The 22,668-nt window shown below is 34.8% G+C and overlaps 1 protein-coding gene across 1 annotated transcript; it reads right to left on the reverse strand.

Moving 5' to 3' along the window:
* Nucleotides 1-941: 941 nt before the first annotated feature.
* LOC145673088 (uncharacterized) lies at nt 942-13,542 on the reverse strand. Its single transcript, XM_081742442.1, has 3 exons — nt 12,355-13,542; nt 8,766-8,890; nt 942-1,229 (listed from the first exon to the last, which is right to left on the reverse strand). Exon 1 carries the CDS (start codon nt 13,509-13,511, stop codon nt 12,405-12,407), a length of 1,107 nt encoding a protein of 368 aa, XP_081598568.1. The 5' UTR covers nt 13,512-13,542; the 3' UTR covers nt 942-1,229; nt 8,766-8,890; nt 12,355-12,404.
* Nucleotides 13,543-22,668: the final 9,126 nt, after the last annotated feature.

Here is a 22,668-nt window from a genome sequence, read left to right on the forward strand (position 1 = left end):
TATTTTGCCTTTTACCATGAGGAAAATATTTTTTCTTTATTTTTCAAAAATAAAATCCAACAAAAATCAATATTATGAACAAATTATAATCTACCTCCGGTAAACTAACATTTAACTTGAATTAATACAAATCTACTTCAACCTAAGCCTGTTGTTTCAGTTTCTTTGAGGTTTATGAATATGTATGCAAACTCAAAAAGCTTCTTAATCCTAAATCAAGCAAGGATGGAAAGGTCTATACAGACGCAAAATTGGGGAAAGGACGCAGGCGCGTTTTTCTTTCTAAAATGGTCCTTATAAAACCTTGACATTCAAGCTACTGAGCTTGTCTTTCTCCTCCCTTTTCTCTTGTTCCCGTTATTCACATTTCGTTTGAGTTGAGTTTGAACGTGCACTAAAGATCAAACTGTCATGCTCGTGGCCAACAAAAGATGCTCTTATATATTTTAACCCTCGTAAAACTCCTCATGAAAAGCATCATAGATATGCACAAGAATCTAATTCACGAACTAGACTTTCAGTTCGTTTTGAACTGATCATTTCCCTATTTTTCTTCAATAAATACTTTAGCTGCGCGCGCATCTAGTTCGAGAACTAAACCTCTCGGTGATGTGAACTAATTCAATACAACGATCAGTTCGTTAGCTAACTACACAACACTAGTCAAAGTTAATCTTCGACATTTTAGTAACCTTGTACCCCTAGAAGAATGCTTTGGCTCGGGTCAAAATTCCACTCTAAAAATTGTTAATAACTCTTGACGTCATTCTAGACCTTCCGCACGGTAGCTAGTCTTTCCATTGGCTGAAAGCAGGTCACGTGATTTTCTCCACGATCTGTTTTTGTTTTCCGAGCGTTTCCGATTATTCTGACCCTGAATGAAACAAATACATAGAAGTTTACAAAATTAATAATAAAAAACAATATATTCATACAACGAGTTTTAGAAGTAAAATATTTGTTTATTAAAGCAAAATACAGTAAAGTAATGCTATTTTTGGGAGATGTAGAAAAATGTTGCTGAGTACATGTCAATGTGGTCTTTCATCGTCCCTGGAAGGTAGAACGTTTTACACCAATTTATAACAACAGGATGGCGTTTTGGTTCTTCATCTGTACTGCAAATAAGAAAATCAGTTCAACAGCATTTTTGGTGCTCTTAAGATTAAATCTGATTATCATATTCCTTTGTCATCATTTTGATCATATTCCTTTGTCGAAGTGACAACCTGAAATTACAAAGAAAGGAAAAAATTAAAAGCTCTAATCAAGTAACCGTGCACATTTTAAATATACTGATAGGCATCAGTGAAGCTGAAATCAGACAACTATACATCAGAAAGATGCCTCAAAGGATTCTTTTAAGTGCAAGTATTAACATTATTATCCATCTGTTTCACCTTTCTTGTGACCGTGTTAAAAGTAATATTAGTAGTAAGCAAAATCAAAATTAGAAATAAGCGTTTTTGTTTTATTTCCAAAATGTAAATGGGCTAAGGAGCAAATAAACTCATTTCTTTACAAGTGTACTATTTTAAGTTCGGAATTTCTTGACTGTTCATACACGAAAGTCAAAAGATGAATTGGTATTACTGCTGGTACTTAAAAATCAGAATATTTCGTGTTAACTCCTGTGACAATGGTTTTAAATGTGTTCTTACAAAGATTGTGACAAATTCTGTAACTACAGGGTGGCGTAGAACGGACTGAAATATTTCAAAGTTTAATATTGCGTAGGTGCGATAGCTTAGAATGAGTTCCTCGTGGAGAATTGGAAGAAGATAGGATGCCATTTCATAAAGATACCAAACAGTTACCATGGACACCACTGGAACATTGAACGACGTGTTTTCTTTGTTCATACTTATTACGAAATGAAGTCAGTTATGAAGTGCAGCGACTGTTCAGACAATATTTCATTGTTAGCCGACTGCTCCAAATGTCTATTGTGACTGTCACAGTCATCTTATGAAATCCCATCCTCCAGTCCAGTTTTCACGCAATATTCAACTTTCAAATATGTCAGCCAGCTCCATGCCACACTGTAGTTACAGTACTTGTTACAAGCTCTGTAAGAATGCATTTGAAACCATTGTCGCAGGAATTAACATGAAGTACCCTATGATAAGTACCACAAGTAACAGCCCTTTATCTTTTGACTCCCAAGCAATTTCGCAACGTGACTATTTGATGGATGCCAAAGAATCTCACAGAAGTCCATCACGGCAGAAAATGAAGATATGTCTGGACCATCTGGCACGGTACGCTTATTTTCTGAAAGGTATCGTTACAGGTGACGAGTTCTGGAGTTACAAGTACACGCTTGAAACGAAGTAGGGACCCATGAAATGGAAACAATGCCGATTCCCCACAAAATAGGAAATTCAGAGTAACTCAATCTGACAAAAAAAAAAAAAAAAAAAAAAAAAAAAAAAAAAAAAAAAAATTAGTGGCAAGCGATAATATACACAGACTTTTCGCACACTGCGAGTATTGTCAATACCGGACGCGCTATCTAGAAATATTATATTACTATATTAATTACAGTCTTTAGCAAGTTGAAAAATAAATTATGAACACATATGTGCAAACCACACGTTTTCATATCAACTGGTTTTAAATGTTTCCATATAAACCAACTGTGAATATCTGTAGAATGCGTTGTCTGCTAGTAGATTATGATTCAAGCTTTTGTTCAATATTTTCCTCTTATCTGAAATCGAACCCGTAGCTTATCACAGGATAATAAACAAAAATACCTTACTAATACTCAGGGTTGGCTGGTTTAAACCAAGGTGGTTTAAATCATGGTTTAAACCAGCTGTTTAAAAAAAAAAAAAAAAAACTGGTTTAAATCAAAAAACGAAAAACGTTCGTAAAAGTGTAAGTGTTTGTAAAATCTTGATGAACACACACTTGTGAGTTATCACGTTTCACTCACGTATATTATTCGTATTATATTCAGAATAAATTCCCCATTCATTACTCAAAAAGATTATACTACAAAATCAACTTTTTTTTTTTTTTTATAAGTTTATGAATGTTTCGTGATATTTTTATAGTTTGTTATTATTGTTATGTAATTGCAATCAAAGAAAAATTCTAAATATTGTTTTGTTTCAGTAATGTTTACTATTGATAAAATACATCAAAATGCCGTACTTTTTTTGTGTGTGTGTGTGTGTGGGGGGGGGGGTCGTACAAATCCCACGAGCGGCATTTAGTGAAATAAGAAGTATCTTTGGTATGTATCTATGTATAAATGAGTCTAAGCCAAAGTGGACTCAACTAATTCGTATCTTTATTCACTTTTCTTACTGATATGCAAATTAAGTCGTCGTATTTCTTTAAATTAGGCTAATAAAAGTCATTGTTAACTAACTTGGACTAAATTAGTTCTTATGTACTCTGTAATACTTTGAAATTGTCTATATGTAATTCTGTATAATGGTTTCACTTCTGCAACTGTTATCTTTTTGTCCTTCTGAAACGACTCTTGACAATTACATTAACAAGTATGTAAAGATGAGTACAACGTATTTTTACCAGGAGTCCTTCGTGAGTAAGTCGGCAGATGTGTCGCATTTGTGGTCAATTAGTCCTGGTTCCGAGTTCAAATGGAGGATAATTTCTCTCGGATGCAAGTCGAGAAGCGGTTTGGATTCCGCTTTAAGCTTATGTGACCCCTTCCAGCATAACCCGGTTGTTGCATAATAACACTAAGGCGAAACAAACTTATTTCTGTCCGTATATGATAAGAATACATAGAGACAATTATTTAAACCAAAAAAACCTGGTTTAAACCGAAAAAAAACTTTTTTTGTTTTTTCAATAAAAACCATGGTTTTTGCCAACCATGCTAATACTACTTGGGCTCCCTTTGCTTGGAGATGCATATGTAACTGTATTTTTAAATGAAATTTTCGTATCTATAATATACTACAAGTAGTGTAAATAAAATAGAAGATTCTGTTTCTTTCGAAAAACAATTTTAAAACAAACATTTATTTATCTGGTACTGGCAACGTGATGTTTTTTCTTCGCGTTTCACGTTTGACTATTTCGTCATTCATTTCCCCTTCTCTCTTCCCTTCTACTCAAACTATAAGCTCATGACTGCTGAAGAAATGTGCAGGCATCTAAATGGCGCCATAAATTACTGCACCCAAAACATTGACTGCTTCAAGATGCAGAGAGCTGATACAATTGGGAGGGAACAAGGCTTCTTATCTTTTACTTGGATTCTTTCTTAGTAAATAAAATTCGCATTGTTTTCGTGCGCTCTAGACACTTTATTTTTAAAAAATAGCTGTCAGTTTTTTAAGTGGTTTAAAAAGTAAAAAAGTAATTCGTATCAGAGGAAGAAATATAAAATCTTAATTTCCAAAACTATTAAAAAACAGAGGCTTTAGAATTCATTTCGCTTATGTGATTCATCTGTGTTCAAGTAAGGAAGTCCTCAGGCAGAAAGGCCGCTCTGAACCGACGAAAAGACTAACCTCGTAACAGGAAGACTAGCCTTTGCAAGGGAACATTTCATGAAATAGTAATTAACAAATTTTTTAACTGGTTATAATAAGTTTAAGACCCAGTTTAACACAACGACAAAATACAAACTATCATAGGCGATAGTGATAGCAGGATGAAATAGACGACGAGCTTTTAATGATTCTAAGGGAATAAATTAAAAGACATTCGGCAATTGGTTTAGTTCATACTTACATTTCCAGCGTGGACAGTGAATATTAGAAATTCTATTGGAATAACATTTTTGACATGAATAATGCTGTCAATTCAATTGCTATAACACTAGGTGGAGGAAGAGCGAAAAGGGAAAAAAGAGTCCGCGATCCAGCAACGCTGCGCTGCATATCACGTACCATTGGCTACTATTTATGTTGCTTCTCATCTGAAAATAGCTGTTAGTTACTTTATCTTGGCTATGCAATATATTCAACTGATGGATTTTCTAGCACGCGGGGCCACTGTGAATGCTGAATCATATGAAGCAACATTGCCAAATTGCATCGTGTGCTTTGTGCCAAACGCCGTAACATTAATACTAGAAATAACAAACTCTGTTCATGACAATGCATGCTCTCATGTATTTGTTTCAGCTCGTGAGAACTCGAAAAGTTTGGGTGGGAGAAGCAGTTCTGATTTTGGTACTTTCAAATAATTATTATTATTATTGCCTGATGAAGAAATTTGGCCAGCCACCGTTTAAATTCCGATGACGAAGTGAATTCGGTTGTGTTCAAATGACTATATTCCCAAAAGACGGATTTCTATGAACAGGACATTGGCCACGATCGGAGAAATGAGTTAAAAGACTTTGGCAGCCATATTGAAAAGTAACTTTAATATGAATCTTTACTTTGTGTATTCTAAATGTGTTACTCTGGTGCATGGGGTCCTTGGTTCGATCCCATCTATAGTAGACAAACACCATGTGAGTGGTTTTCTCGGGGTTCTCCCGCTTCTTCCCACTTGCTTCATTTCTCATCATCACCATCTCTTTAGCCTAGCCAGTAACCGTGGGACGTACAATTTAAAAGATTTCATTTTTTCTAAATGTGTTACCTATTACACTTTCACATAAGCTGTTGTGCGTTATTTGTTGATCTGCTCTCTCTAAAATATCCAATGAAATCCAAGCACGAAATTATTCTCCTTGGAATGTTTGCATTCGTAATACGATTCCTTCAAATTTATATACATTGAAGTTCGACATAGTCCTATGTGGCCTCAACGAACCCGCTGTTTAGGTTTATCCGGATTTTACTACTCCGGTTAGCTAAATTTGTATCACATAATGGTTAAATACGATAACAGTTTGATTTCTGTTCTATACTTACGTTGTACATATGTTTTGTTGTATGCTTTGACAAGTGCATTTACATACTGACCATACAAATTAGATAAATATTGAAGTAACGTAAAATTTAGTATTTTTTCTATTTCGGTGAATCTCCAAGTCTCTGAAATTTTCGTAAATCGTACGCACATATTCATTAACTAGCTTCTATTCTGCGGAATACTATATGCATAGCTATGAATACATCAATCAGACTTTGGGTTCGATTCCGGGTGGTTAGCATTGAACGCATATGGTAGGTTCAGATTTCCCCTAAACTGGAGGTCCACGTCTCACATAGCCTTAGTGCTGAAGAAAGATGCTAAATCTCAACGAATATCAATTCAACTGCTTTACACGTTCTATATACAGTATAACGTTTACTTTCGCGAGTACTAATGTGGATGTGAATGGAATTTTGTAATATAAGAGATGAAATTCCGTAAGAATACAATCTAAAATATTGAAATGTTATTTAATTATTAAAGACAGAAAACACTTCCAAAAAATTCCGAAATTTTATCAAATAATATAAACAGGGTCGCCAGAACTCCGGGCGCCGCCTTGAAATACATTCTACGGTTTACAGGCTAACGAACTACTTCTATGGGCTTAAACATTAAATTACCCATAACGAATTATTTATCATTTATGTAGCTGATATGTTGTACTTGGTGGTTGTTTCAAGGACTATATTTTTATCGTAACAAAAGGCTAAGTTTAAAGTATTTTCATTGTTGTGTCTGTATTATCGCGCGGCACCAACAATGTTTTCATTTATAGATTTGACAGAGATGGGAACAAAACTTAGTTTCGATAGTAACGAACTACACAATACATGAAATTGAGATGTCAACATTTCCACAGAACATATTCTGGAAAATATTACTTCTTCAGCAGCGAAGAGCTCTAAAAGATATGAATAATAAGGTAGGGGTCTTTAATCACTAATGCTTTGTGTTCCTTTCATTTAGTTCCGTACAATATAAGTTTAGTTTGTAGTAATCGTAGTATTACTAAGTGTTTATAAGTGCTAAGATAAACTGGTGATAGCATACAGAAACCTTCAGTTTGAAATTTACGTCCTCAATTACACAAATACCGCTGGTTTCCGGGTTTGTATTCAATTCAATCTGGCAACCTTATGATTTTGTTTTTTTCAATGTTAAATATGAGCCCTACATAAGTAAAATAATTTCATTACAAGAAATCTGGATTCTATTAATTGGTGGATCAGTATTTTCTGTAGATACTGGTGCGTCCTATTTTACACGACTAGTATAATTAACTTCAGATAACATTGTTTTTTTTTTTTTTTTTTTTGTTTTTTTTTTTCGTCATACGTATGTGCTTTTGTAATGGTATTGGTAAATAGAACAGAAAGCATGAGGTATCCCTGATCAGATTCCGCGGAATCTTTCTACATGTCAAACAGATTTTTCTCCTCCTTCACCCCTCCCCCTTCATCGTAGCTACACGTAATATTATTTCGCCTGTTAAGGGCATACTTTTGGAATTTTTGCTATCTTAAGATAAAATTCCCATTTGTGTCCAGTTAAATAGGTTTCATCATAATAGATAAAGCGAACTGTTTATGTCCCTGTATTTAGTAATGTATATTTTCACTCTTCATTATCGTTTCAATTAACTGAATTATTTGTTTCACATACTATTAGACCATATGAAGGGGTAATTTGGATAAGAGCGTATCGACCTATTTCCGGTAAAATGAGATATACATATTTTCTGTAAGTTTGAGCACGTCCGCATGTGTCTAAATGGTGTTATAATATCTCTGCTCCGTAGCGAACGTCTGTCTCCAAAAATATTGTGTGAATACGCTCGTTAATTGGATAAGGGCGTTTGTTTTTCTGCTTTCCTGAAAAATTGAAGAATTGCTAATTACGCCCTTAACCAAATTTAACCCTCATTATCATCATTGATCAAAAGAGTTTCTTTATTTCTTTTAGATCTCGTGTAGCAATTAACAAGTTTATCCTAATATATTCTATGCTAGCTTTCCCATAACCCCATGCTTTTATGCGAATGAATGGACATATCTACAACATGCATTTTTTTTTTTTCTACAGCGAAAATTTTAAGTGAATACGTTGATTAATTGGAGTTCAACGTCAGTTTTCAGCACCACAAGTTATGAAATTGGAGTTCTGGATTCGATTGATTGAGATTTAATGGGTACGTCAATATCAAGGCTATTGTCCCCGTCACTATCAACACGATTGACTTAAAATTTTTAAAAAAATAACAAAAATGCTGCTGCAAAATAGAAGTAAAAATCTTAAAGAAAAGATAAATAATAAATATATGACAAGAACAAATGTGCAACAATAAATACTAATAATTCTTAGTATAAGGAAAATATATAACATAAAAAAAAATTAAAACATCAGAAATCAACGTTCAGACGAACTTTTCCACGTGAGTCAACTACCATCTACTCAGTATCTAAAGGTCGTCTTTCATCATATCAGATTTCAAAGAAAGTGAATGTGGCTTACAACTAGGTGAAGATGTTCATTCTTTTTGGGAAAAAGATACCATTGAGTTGGCATATGTAGTGGCTAGTTTTAGGCCGGCCATATAAAGTGAGCGGCGAAGAGCTGGAATTCGCCGAAGACCAACACTAACAGAAACACGTGAGGTTTTCGGAGGTTCGCTAGTCGATGTGACTGGGGTCTGAATTTGTGAACTTTTGTCGTGAACAAGATCTGTTTGGGTGGAAACGTCGGACGTTTGCATTGCCACAGATTTACAAGAGGTAGTTGCAACAGCAGCAAAGGGGACAGAAAGCAAGGGAACTTTTGAAGTCGTAGAAAATGACCTGTCAGTACTGGGGCATTTTTCTTCTTTCTTTAAACATCTTCTAAGCTTATAAAGAGTTTCTTACCTTTCACGAGAATGTCCTTGATTACCTAAAGGTCTCATCTTGGCTTTCGGAACAACACAATCTTTAGCGATGATCTTCCAATGAATTTCTCTTCTTGCTTTGCTTATTATTTACAAGGACAATCGCTAGAAAGAATACAAACAGTCACATAAAAAACGAATACAAAATATGTCCATTTCAAAAGTGTGTGAATACAAAATTGGATATAGGCGTTTTGCAACAGATTAAAGATTTTCGGAGCACGTTGCCACATAAAGCATGATTCTTAAGTTAACGTATCTTATAAAGATACTTGAATAATTCTTGGTCCGATTCAAGCAATGATCACAAGTACAAATTTCCAAATGCATATGTTAGTTATTCGCTTTATTTCATTTTCCGATGTTGATAATCTTATTGTGTTCGCGCGAAAATTTCTTTCCCATTTCGGAAACGCTAGGCGGTCCATGTTGTCTAGACACGAAGTTCCATATCCGATAAACGATAAGGCCAAACGCTTGTTATTTCTTAGTTCACATGGCACTGCATTGGATGTTATACTGAACATTCAATTTTATTTTAATTTTGAATAAAGTTTTACTTTGTAATATAAGTTGATATTTAGTTGTAACAGTATTAACAACTAATACAATGTCAAAATGACCATTTTGTCACACTAATTACTTACCAACAATATAAATTACAACAGTTCATGTCCTAAGAATACTGATATAAAGATTGAAATACAAGCACACAACTAGGTAACAGTGCAATTCAATCAGTACAGGTTTTCAACCAAGAATTAAAATTAACAAGATTTTTTTTTTCCTCGTTATCAATTAACCGTCCATCACATCTAAATGTTTCTAATCCATGCTTTCTAATTACTCTGATGAAAGTGGCAGTGAAGAAAAAGTCACCAAAATTATACGCTCAGAAACACTGATACAGAATACTACATAGATAAACTTATAACGAGTACATACGGTAACCTATTATAGTACTTCCCATAAGAAGTACACGAAGTTCTGCTGGTAACAAACTCAATAACGTTGTAAATGTCAATATTTGTGAATACAAGATTTCTCGGTCCGAAGAAAGACCCAAATAACGCATGAGAAACCAACCTCAGTTGAGACAAGTATCAAGAGATGACATAAAAAGTTCACGGCTACGGAAAGTGTGTTACATTTGCCACGCAGCAGAAGGCCAGGAACGAGTAAGGACATGATTCCGACAGTAAATGAAAGCGTGAAAGGTACCGATGAAATAGCTTGAACCAAAAACCTTGGAACCGGAAATATCAAAATTAACGTTACACAAGATCGCAAGCAAGAAGGCGAAGGGCCGGCTATACAAGTTAAAATTTGTACATTATCTGCTAGATGAAGTCTGTGATATGAGAATGGGATTTCTTACTCGTAAATGAGTGCTTACTCGTTTACAAGCTGACCTCTCTCGGGATTCAACTGAGATGAGGCATTTTTGGGGGGGAGGAAGGGGCAGGGGGGGACAAGCACAAGTGTCGAATCTGGGGGATTGCAAATCGACGTGAATTCAAAGAGCATAAGGGAAGTCCAAAGTCAATGAGTGGTGCGTGGTTTCAATGGATAACAACATCACTGGTCTAATTTTCTTCAAGGAAGACACGATAAATGACGAAACCAACCTAAACAAGCTACAAGTATTCTTTGTGCCAGAGCTTGAGAGGCTAGGCGTCATCAATGAGGACCACGTGCAACAAGATAGGCACCGCCATATTTTACCCCTTGAGGTTCGGTTGTTTCTTATAAACAATTTCGGGAGACGGATTGGTCGAAAATGACCCGCATCTTGACTTGCAAAATCACCACTTGTGATTACTGGCTGTAGAGACATACAGTATAAATATCGAGATGTATGCAGTGAAACCAAGTACAGTAGATGACCTGAAGGACAACATAATTGATGTTATTCTGACACTCCGGACGAGCACTGTTAGGATAGAACAACTAGGGCTGATCTACTTCAGATTCGGTAAGCCCTTACAACACCACCGAATGGCGCATCTTCGAAAACAAATATGGCTGCTACTCGAAACCTAAAGTCACTAAAAATAAAATGATGGTTGTTTTGCACTAAGAACATGGTAAGGTAACCGCACATCAAAACTCAGGGATGGCATTTAGTATCTCCCCTAAATCCATCGACGGCTCAAGAGCCAGTAGTGACTTAGTGAGCCGTTGTAAACGACTTGTTTATACATATACCCACCGTCGCTCACGCGCCTGTTCCCTACAGACACATTTTTTTGCTACGGTTTGAGCCCTCCTGCCCTGACTCGGTTAGATAGCATTCATGTTTCTAGTGGCCACCTACCACAAGTTGGTTTGGGTTTTATGACTAGTTCTTGTCATACGTCCACACTAACTCATGAATAAATCACATTTGCAAACAACGAACCGTAATCACTACCAAGTGATTTGAGGGAGAAACTAAACAATACCCAAACTCACATTTTTTAAAAAACTGTCAAGCAAGGATTTATTCTTTTCCTGGACCACTTCACATGGATTTAAGCCGAAACTATACCAGCGGGAATGGAACCCGAAACCATGCACACAACAAACACGCGTGTTAGCCACTTGGCCATGAAAGGAAACCAGAATTTTTATAAGTTAGTTTGATATATATTAATAAAAATTAAAAGCATTTCATTGTTTTATTTTTTTCCTTCGATTTTCATGTGCTCCGGCGATACAGCACTACAGGGCAATGCCCTGTATTTCCCTCCATCATCACAGCATACACGTTCTGGGTTAGTTAATAAGACAGTGTATTTGAAACATTAGCTCTATTGCCTGTTTACCTAATATCACATCAATACACGAATTAATATTAGTCCAGAATTTAACTTCGTTTTTCCCCTAATTAATCACAGTACACTGACGATCTTTATTATCTTTTTTGTTACTCTCATGCTGACATTTCATCTGATTCTGTTCATTTCTTCGTAAATTTTGGGACAGCCATCAGCGAGAGTTACCCCAAAACAAATATATTATATTATATATATAGGCCTATGTTTATCAGAAGGGGTCCAGCACTTTTTTCTAAAAAATGTTACACTTTTGGTAATTTCTGTTCACATTCGGTTAGTTTAGTTTAGTTTATGTTATATTAGTGTAGGAGTCCCGCATAATTTTCCAAAAAATGATAGAATTTCGCTTATTTCTACTAATATTACGTTAGTTTAGATTATCTTAGGTTTGTTTAGATTTGGTTACGTTATCTTACATCTAAGTACTTGCATAATTCATTTCTCCTGTAAATTTTGTGTTTTTAAATGACCCCTTGTACTAAACATACTCCTGATATATATATATATATATATATATATATATATATATATATATATATATATATATATATATATATATATATATATATATATGTATGTATAGCGTACAATAAATTTAAACCTACGCATATGGATCCCTGTTATTTAAGCTGCACCGTAAAATTACAAATTCTTAGGTAGGTTTATCAAACTCTACCTCTTCTGCTTTGATTCATTAATTACAGTACATTACACAAAGAAGTTTAGCCTATATATCATATACTAGCTTACCTTACACTTTTGAAAATATACCACTGTTTTCTCGTCATTTTTGATAACTTTTACCATTCTCTACTCCTTAGAACATTCAAAAACTTTAACATCACGTTTTGTCCATCCATCGCTGCCTCGTGCTTAAACATGTAATAAGCGAGATAATACCTAAAATCTTTCTGGCGATTGAATTCTGGTAGTGTTTCTTTCACGCTTCTCCATGACAAATCACTTGTGTCCCTCTTTGCTTCTGACTTCAAATTCACAAAACTTAAATTGTGTTCAGTTTTTAAACGTTTGGACATTGTTTTGGATAGGTGTTTGTAGTCTTCCCAACAGTCAACTATTATTGTCGAACCTGGTTCAATCCAATCAGTTATCACACTTAACACGGTTTCTTCTTTTCTATCCGAAGCAAGAATTAAGAAGTACTTTCCCGACTCTTTTTCTACGCCTCCGAACACCCAATTCTCCTCACATAATTTCTTGTACTTTCGTTTGGCAAAACTGCATTCATCAATCTCTACCATCTTACCAGCTCCTCCCACTTTAGTATTATTCTGCTGAACGTATTCTAGAATTACTTCCATGACAATGTGTTTCCAAGTCACTAAAGTCAGCTTACTTATACGGTACTCATACTCAATTCTCAACAATGATGTTTCTTGTAGTAATTCGTACGTTAATATTAACACTTCCGATATGTTAAGACGACTTTTAGTAAACCATGATCCCATTCTTACCGAACGCCTCTGGTGACAACGTTCTATAATCAAGCGTTTCTGCTTCATTACTTTTGTCTTTTTACCGCACGTCCATACTTTCCCTTCAGAACAACTTTTATCACGTATTAAACGCATAGGTTCACCACAATCACAATTCATGGAAGTCTTGAGAAGCCCAGCGGCCATACAGAACTCAAGCACATTCTCTATATCTATTGCCAAAACATAAAAAAATGTTAAATTTGGTATGCCTTTTCTTCCTAAAAAATTCCTGCCCCCTTTATATGGTACATTGCCTTCACTTTTTAATTTCTCTTGATATTCAAAAACTACACTACTTAATTCTCGCATTTTTCCTTTCCTTCCTTTCCTTCTACCTCCAACGAGGTTTTTTTTTTTTTTTTTCTCCTTAAAGGCACAGATCTTGCATCCTTGATTGCCTATACGCATTTTTCTTAATCATCACACTTCGTGCATATGATAAACATATGTTTTCATCTTCTTCTTCTTTTCCGAACTACTAAGGGTAAAAGTGCCTCAAATATAATTCATGGAGGCTACAATCGTAAAAATTACCTTATGTGTAACACTCAAGAACTATTTTATAAGGAACTTTGTTCAAAAATAAAAGTCACAATCAGGAAAAGGAAGTAACAACATCCGGATAAAATCAGAGAGAAGTTCAGACAATTAAAGAGGGGTCTGTACCCAGATGAAAGGGGCATAAAGTGAGAAAAAATAATTAATGAGAAAGTGTAAAGGGAAAAGGGGATGTATGAATGTGCTACAATCAAGACAGTTGAAAGTAAAGTCTGTATATGGAGAAAGTCCCACTTGACACCCTTCCTCCAGACAGAACCACGGGAACACGATGAATTGTCGAAGGTGCCACTGACAAATTCGCAAATGTTATCAATGATATTTACTTCATCTTCGATTCAAAATAAAGATGGAAAACTATTTTTACATTATTTCTTTACGAAAGTGTTACTTATCTTCGGAAATATAAGGGCCAAATTCCATACAAGTCAACGTAAAATTTTGCATACGGCAATGCAAAGAAAAGTAAAGTTATTATAATTGCTATGCCTATTACAGTAAGCTAAATATCAAATTTTGAGGTGCAGTGATGCAAACTGTTATGAAATGTGTTCGTATATATTATTAGCTGTTATTCTTGATTTTTACTTTACACCTAAACATAGTAAATTCGTGTTGCAGCGTTGCGCAACGACCAAAGTATTTCAAAAAAAAAAAAAAAAAATATTATTTATTAATAGTAGTAAAGCACAGAAAAATACTTTTTAATACTTGCATATATACACTTTAAATAACATTTTTTACTTCTGTAGCTGTCCGTTCCGTTAATCCGTTTTAAAAATGAAAAATAACCCGTCACAGAGTCTCTAATTTATATTGTGTTGCAGCGAGCATACAACGACCAGATTCCTTCAGCGCGGCAATTGGAGCAAATGTTAAGTCTCCTTTCCCTTATCTCAGAAGTTAAAGGGACTGGTCGTTCCAGTGCTTCTGCAACACAACACGGTTTCCAGTGAACGAGAAGGTTTTTCGCGCTAAATAAGATTTCTAAATTTTATTTCACTACCAAGTAATAAATGGAATTTGTTTTTATGCATTCATATTTTTAAATTACAGGACCATACTGAAGCAAATCAATATAATGGCAATTTAAAAAAGTGATTGCAGAATTACAAAATAAGAAAGAAAATATCTGGTAGAGCAGAAAACAAATGAAAGTAGACAAGCATTTAGAAGTTAATTCTTAGCTTATATTGATAATGAAGGCTTCTTCCACAGTAACTTGTGATTCAAATATTAATAAGTCAGTATGTAGAATCGTCCCCTTCCTCTGTGGATAGCCTAGCATTTTAGTATATACATATTTCTTTTATAAAATAAGTATATTTTATACTTTTGATAATTTCCACATAAAACTGTATGATGGGGAACGCCACATTGAATTTGGGACTAGTTAGCAATGGTCAGGGGCGTAACCACGAGGGGGTGCCACCGGGTCCGGACCTCCCAAAAATTTCGAAACTTGACTAACATTTGTAGACTTCCCTAGCGAACTATACTTGTTTAACAGATAAACGATTGATGTAGGTTAAATATTGTATTTTACGCCTCATCATGTACTCTCTCTTTTCTTAAAAACAATCGTTCTATCATTTTTTTGCTAAGAATATAGGTGACAGTTATTACTTATCGTCTTTTCGGATGCAGAATAAGAAATGTATATATTGCATAGACGTATCGAACCCCTCCCAACACACATTTGTGGGTGTAGAACAGGAAGTGTTGTTTGTTTTGATGTTCTTCGACTTTTACCTTCTGTTAGGAATACATGCTGATCCTACATCTGGCGGGTTTCGAGGTTTCCTTTCCAGAACATGGGACATTAATAAGCATTGTTTCGCCTCATATATATTGTGTTCCTCGTGCATTGTGTAATAACCAAGATGGGTGATTTGGAATGTAGTTTTTTCTTTTACGCACATGTGTGTGTGTGTGTTGATGTATGAATATGTGACATTCGGAATTCATATACGAGTACCTCTTTTGTATCACTGTTTTGGTTTTTATTTATTAGATTTAATTTTGTTGTGTGTTCTTTAATTCTGTAAATAACCTACAAATTCTGAATGAATTTTATACCGTCACTTCTGTAAATAACTTACAGAAAACATTGATTAGCTTTCAACTGAGGAAAAACTTGCAATTAAGGCTTAGACAAAACAAGCAAAGGACAATTCAGGAGAGTGTTCGAAAATAAATCCAGTTTAAATTTATAAGATGTTTTATGGCAGTAATGTTGTTTGCACTAGATACATTCCCTCAATTTATTTTAATTTTTTTTGAATAAACTGTGAATAAAGTGTGTTCAATGGACATTTTTTATAACACTAATCTCTGTTACGAACTCTCTTCAGTCAACGCTGGTGAGAAATTCGGATCAATGTCAGGGACTGAGTTTGCTAGAATGAATCGTTTGCAATAATCTAGAAAAAAATATTTAGTGAATCTGCAAAGCTTCTGAAATTAATATTAACTGTACCTATGACGTGAGCAAAAGACAAAAAGTATTTTTCTACATGAAAAAGAATTGACACTTTCAAAGAATTGAATGTCCCAGGAAAGGTTATCACCATTGGCTATGCTTTCTATCGAAAAAGACCTGACAATAAGAATACCAGAGTTCAACCAGCATATTAGACAGATTTGCTCCAATCAAAGAGAGGAGAATGAACTTACTAATTAATTAAGGTGATTAATCGGATAAAATGTTCTGCATTTTTTATTTTTTAAAAACAGAATTTTATATAATTTCACATGTCACATAGCATTTGCATCTAAAGTTATGCTGATTAGTCAATGAGTCCACTTTATATCTTCTGTCTCTTATTGTTCGTACTGCAACAACCGAAACCACAATCCACCGGCCGCCACTGGTAAATTCTTTATTTTTTTCTATTTTCTTTTCACTCACTTCCTGTTTACTTACAAAACCTAAAGTTCAGAGGCGGATTGGGCCGCCCGGATTCCCGAAAATTTCCGGGCGGGCCCTGCCCTATGCAAAATCACTTAAGATATTGCTCGATTAGTTATAGCTAATTCAGAACTCTGTTCTCTTCATAGTTACCAGTGGCGTAACTAACGGACCCGCAATGGTAGTGAAGGGAAAGACACTGCGGAAAGGGGCCTCAGTCCAACCCGTAGCCTTGATTGTCGAAAAATCAATAAGACAATAAAAACAAATCTCAAAAATACATGTGAATTATTAACTCGAAAATGTAACCTTGTTTATAATTTATGTATTCAACAATGTGATGTGCAATCGATAACAGTATGGAGCTGATTCTGCTACGGTAAGAAAACCGTATTAGACATGGAGTTGTTCGACGCTAGTGGTGGCAATAAATAATGGTCCCCTGAACACAGCAGTGATGTTATTAAACGGGCCCGAAGACCCAGAAATCGGGCCCCGAAATTTCGAACTTGGGTTCCTTCAGTTCACCAATGAAATATATAGGTCTTGGACGTGGGAGATGACAATGGAAAAGTCATGGACACTGAGCAACAGCGGTAATGTCACAAATCGAGTCCGGAGTCTGATGCACCCAGATATCCGGCCCCGAAAATATAGGATCGGGTCCCTATATTCACCGATGAAGCATGGCGATTTTGGAAGTGGATGGTTGTATTGGAAAGTATTGGTTCCCCTGAGCTCTCCGGTGATGTCGTAAATCTGGCCATTTTCTGGAAGTCCAAGAAATCGGGCCCCAAAGGATGTTTATGCCATATTCTCCATGCTTTTTGCTCACAAAATTAAGTTTTCTTATTATCCTGCCTGAATGTTATTCAACCGAACATTATAAGATAATATTGTGATGCTGCATGTCAGTAAGGGACAACGCAATATATTTGATTTCAAATAAAACGGACCTGAGCACAAATATGTGCGGCCCGAATTCTTGAGTTTCGGGCCACGGAACCGATTTCTAACATCACCGCGGTGGTCAGGGTAACCGGCGGCAGGGTTCGAACCTGCTCGTCACACCAATTGCCTGCTCCGAGAGCAGACTTGGTGAACTGGATGAACGCCTGGGTGAACGCCTGAAAGTTGCACCCCTACCGGCAATCAAACCTGGGACATCGTAAAGAGAAGTCCGATATTTTAGCTATTAGGCGAAACCTGGGCTCTGTCTTTCTTTGAGTTAAAATTAAAAAAAAAAAAAAAAACAGTAGGAGTATCCTCACGACATAGTATTGGTTCTATGGCCTATCTTCTGTTTCATCATTCAGTTTCTAACTTTCGGAAACGATTTAAGAAAGCTTTATTTTAATCATAGTCGGGTCCGGTAGCGAGGGTCGTTCGCCCTCCCCAGCGGAACTCTTCCTAGTATTTGCACAGGCGTATCCAGGTAGGGGATGGCAAAGGAAGTCCTCCTTATGAAGCCCCTTTCAGGAATCCGTGCTGGATCGGTCTCTGCTTATATGAGCTGAAAAAAAAAAAAAACAGAAATACAACCAAATTTCATTGGTTTAATTCTTAGATACCTTGAGGTAATTATAACTGCTAAAAGGAACCCATCTAACTATTCAGCAATTGTAAATTTGTGTGTTTGCGTTTTTTTTTTGGGGGGGGGAGATATATAACAAGTGTACGGATATTTTTTCTATGAATGATTTTCAAGCTGTTTTTATTTTTGTTTCGGAGGAAAAAATAACTTCCTTTTTTTAATATATCATCATTGATATGGGTCAATCCACATCCACTCAACACAAGAAAAGACGATTTTCATTCTCATCACCTCAGATTTGATTCAAATTCGGGACTGGTGTACTTTTAATATGGAGTTAGAAAAATGTGAAATTGTACTGTGATATGCAAGCTCGTTTGTGGTTTAAATAACTGTAAAATTCACAAAAAAATTGGCTAAAAATAGGGAACGGCATTTTTGGAATTGCTCTCGAAGCGTTAGTAATTGAGCTAGGGACATATGATTCGTGTCATTTTACGGCACTTTTATGCCCTTTCCAATGATATACAGAGTAATATTTAAAACGTCTCAAAATCTAATCTGAATTGGGTCATTCTATATGAAATCACCAAATTTGAAGCTGTAATGTGGCTCTTATGTTTTACATTTTTCTCAAAATTTATATATGTCTTATGATACTCAAACATAATACAACTGTAAAATTTTACAGCTCTATTTCAAAGGAGATTCCTGTAGGAGCCAATCGAAATTTTGAGGTTTTGTGCAAAAAACACATAAGTCCGCCCTCGACTTAAAGTACATAAACCGCTAGATCTTTGGAGATATTGAAGCTATTTGAAAATGGTTATCATTGAAACAATTTTAGAATTTGTACCATTTAAAACATTGTAGTAATGAACTTCCCAAGGGGAGTTAAGCATATGAATTTCACCATCAAAGAGAAAAAAGGAGAAAAATAATGGTAAAATTTGGCAATTATTTCTGAAAAAGGCCACCTAACATCAACCTCAAATTTTCAAAATAAATAGCTCAGATGTTTCTCTTTAACATTTTTAAAAAATTAGGAAGGTGTTTTTTTTGATAACAAGAAAAACAAATTATCACAAATGTAAGTTGAGGGAGGATTGAGGTACTTTTTGCACAAAATCCTCAAATTTCCAACGGCTCTTTCCAGTTTTACATGTTGAAAATGTTCATAATTGTCAAGACTGAGGTGATTTAATAAATGAATTGTGCCAGAAATTTGAAACTTCAAGTAGCATTGCTGAAACTACTCAGATCCTGCCATTAGTTCCAAAATCATGGTTTATAATATGAAAACTGTTGAAATATTTCAAAAACCGAGTATCTCGCTCATAAAGCCCAGATGATCAGAAAGAAGCATGGTAGTTTAACCAAACCTGGTTTTAAAAAAGGGCATAGTATTCCTGCAAACAACTTTAATTTAGTCACAGAATTTTACAACAGTGATGAAGTGTCCTGAAATATTGGATTCAGTGTCAGTGTCAGTAAGTATATGAATTTAACCATCAAAGAGAAAAAAGAAGAAAAATGTCAAAATTTGCCAATTTTTTTCTGAAAAAGGCCCACCTAACATCAACCTCAATTTTTAAAAATAAGTAGCTCTGGTATTCTTGTTTATCATATAAAAAGTTAGGAGGATTTTTTTTGGTATGTTGAAGGAAGAAAATCAAGTCAAGTCTTGTTATTTAATTTTCCAATAATACGACTTGCATAGCAAAATAATTTCCTTTACAATGGTTGATGATATTTATGAAAAAAGTGGAAACTCTTACCTTATATGTAATTTATAAAGTTATTTTAAAACAATATGTGCCTATTACGCAGCCTATTTAGTGCTGTTTGATTTAACAAAAGAAACACTAAACAATAGCAAACTATCGTCATATAATATACAAATAACATTTACATCTTTGGTTGATTTTAATTAGGGAAACTGAAAAATTACAATTAGGGAAACTGAAACGATAAATAATTTAAGTGAAGGGGGAAATAGTGGATTTTCCGACCTCGTCAATGGGAGCCAACAATAGTTTTGGAACGCTCTGAGTAACATTAGCAACCTTACTACAGCATACAGAGTTAACTATAAAACATACTGTACTCTGTAGTTACCGGAGAATACCATTGCGGTAATTTCCCCTATTTGGTATTTAAGATATTTGAATCACAACAGTGCTTTCGGAGTTTGCCGTTCATTATATTGATATCCTTTTGGGGAATTACCGTAATGGTATTCTACGGTAACTACAAAGTATGGTACGTTTTCATATCTAACCTTGGAACCGTGGAACAAGTAATAAAACATTTGAGACCTTTCTTTTTCTTTTCGATAATGTTATAAATTTGATGATAGCTTCTAACGTCATTTTCACAGTTAATTAACATTTCCTTTTGCAGATCACACTGCTCGCCACTTGCAGCACGTTCTTGGTTCCAGGTGATAAGTTCTTGTCGCTCTTCCGTGCTCCGCGTATCAGGTTCAAAGTATTCTAATGCAGAAACCGAACAAACATATTTCTGATTCTCCAAAGTGTTAAATAAGAATAGAAAATCTCTCTTCTTCAAATTTTCAGACAGGCCTAAAGTTTATGGGAGTTTTCATAGCTTAGCTCCCAAGAACAAGTACTTTCCACGCAAGAGAAACCTGTTCGCAATGGACATACAAAATATTTTTTGACCCACTATCAGAACATCAGGAATAATGTTCTTTCTCAATTCGATTTCTCATGGAGAACATACCATCGAAGTGACTCGAATTATGCGCTAAAATGATGACGTGTTGAAACACTGGACACATGTTTAATGTTTAAAACATGTTTAATGAAACCATCCATTGTTTTAAAAGAAAACAATCGATTTCCATTCTTACCACCGCAAAAGATGCAGGGATCATCTAAATGATTTACGCATACAATATTAACACGTAAGCATGCTACAAATCAAGGTTATTTCCTGCTTCCTCACCATTCTCATCTTCCTGCATTAACGTCGTTTCAATATCATGAGCAGTGCATGGACGACTCCAAAGTGCATTACTACCTACAATCCTCCTTTTCCTGCAATAGTAGGCAAACCAAAAACACGGTCGTCGAGGTAGTTGAGAATTATAAAGGCGTTGGACCAAACCTCACATTTGTTACAAATATATCAGTGTGGCAAACTGCTAATAAAAGAAGAAACAAAATTGTTAAGAATTACGAATTTATTATCGTGTGGGCAGTGGATAACATAAAAAGTTAAAAAAGATTTTACTTAAGCAGATCGAACAACCTGAATGGTAAGAAATAGATATCAAAGGAAAGCAATTTCTCTCCTCTTTCCAAAACAATCTCGTAAGAGAAAGTTACATAATGTAAAGGTTTAATATAAAAGCCTAACAGCACAGAAACAAACATCCACACGAAACAGAAAGAGAGAAACAGACTATGGGACACCATTGGCATAGCAGATTTGAATAATAATATAGCATGGTCCCATGTAATATAAAGGTATGGAACAATAGTTGTAAAGTCAATTGTTATAATAATAATAATAATAATAATAATAATAATAATAATAATAATAATAATAATAATAATTATTATTATTATTATTATTATTATTATTATTATTATTATTATTATTATTATTATTATTATTATTATTATTATTATTGAAAACTCGTTTCCTTTTTAAAATCTCTGACTCTGCTTAATAGCATGTCTGCATGTAGCGATCATGTGTGTACTTTTTTCAATGAGCGCCCCCAAAGGCTGAAAGGGATGGAACTCTCCGAGAGATATATACAAAAATCTTATGATATATTCTAGGCCAAAGTTCGAAGCACTCTTTTTTGACAGGTACAATCTTGTTTCTTTTTGGGGGGAACAGAAAAGTTTTGGCGGCTAAGAAATTACAGTGTATAATATTGGAAATTTGCAAGTGGATGTTTTCACATTGCAATTTGCGGTAATAAAAAAAAATGTCATTAGAAGACGTTATTGTAAACATTAAGTTTTATTAATTCATCTATTCCAAGTCTTAGAGGCCCCGTGCGAAGATTGATATCGAAAATTTAGCATACGGAATATACTTAAATCAACAATCAAAATCTAAATGTGTTCTTCCATTTCCGTACCCAAGGTTGAGGACGAAAGAGGTGAACACGAATAAACATTTTAAACCAAAAAAGTTTGTTAAAATAAAAATCAGTATACTTTCTCCTTAATAGAAAACTATTACTATTTATCTTTTAATCGTGTTTCTGATTGTCATCAGAAATCAGCAACAGTACACATATTTTACATAGTATAGCAATATACTCTATAAATTTTCACAACAAATTGGAAGATGAAATTCCTGTGATATTAAAGTGGAATGTTCTGCAAAATAATCATAATTCATTGTGCTTATTTCTGTCAGTAATTTTGACATAGACTTAGAACTAGCAGACTAATAGAACTAGAAATGAGAGATTTAATTCATTTTTTTTTCTCTCAGACTAAAATACGTCTGCATTTTGCTGAGATTGTCATTTTTTAAGATATAAGTCCCCTATCCCGATCTAATTCTGGCTA

Source organism: Thermobia domestica, chromosome 16, assembly GCF_964235325.1.
Source record: "Thermobia domestica chromosome 16, izTheDome1.hap1.1, whole genome shotgun sequence".
NCBI classification, from domain to species: domain Eukaryota; kingdom Metazoa; phylum Arthropoda; class Insecta; order Zygentoma; family Lepismatidae; genus Thermobia; species Thermobia domestica.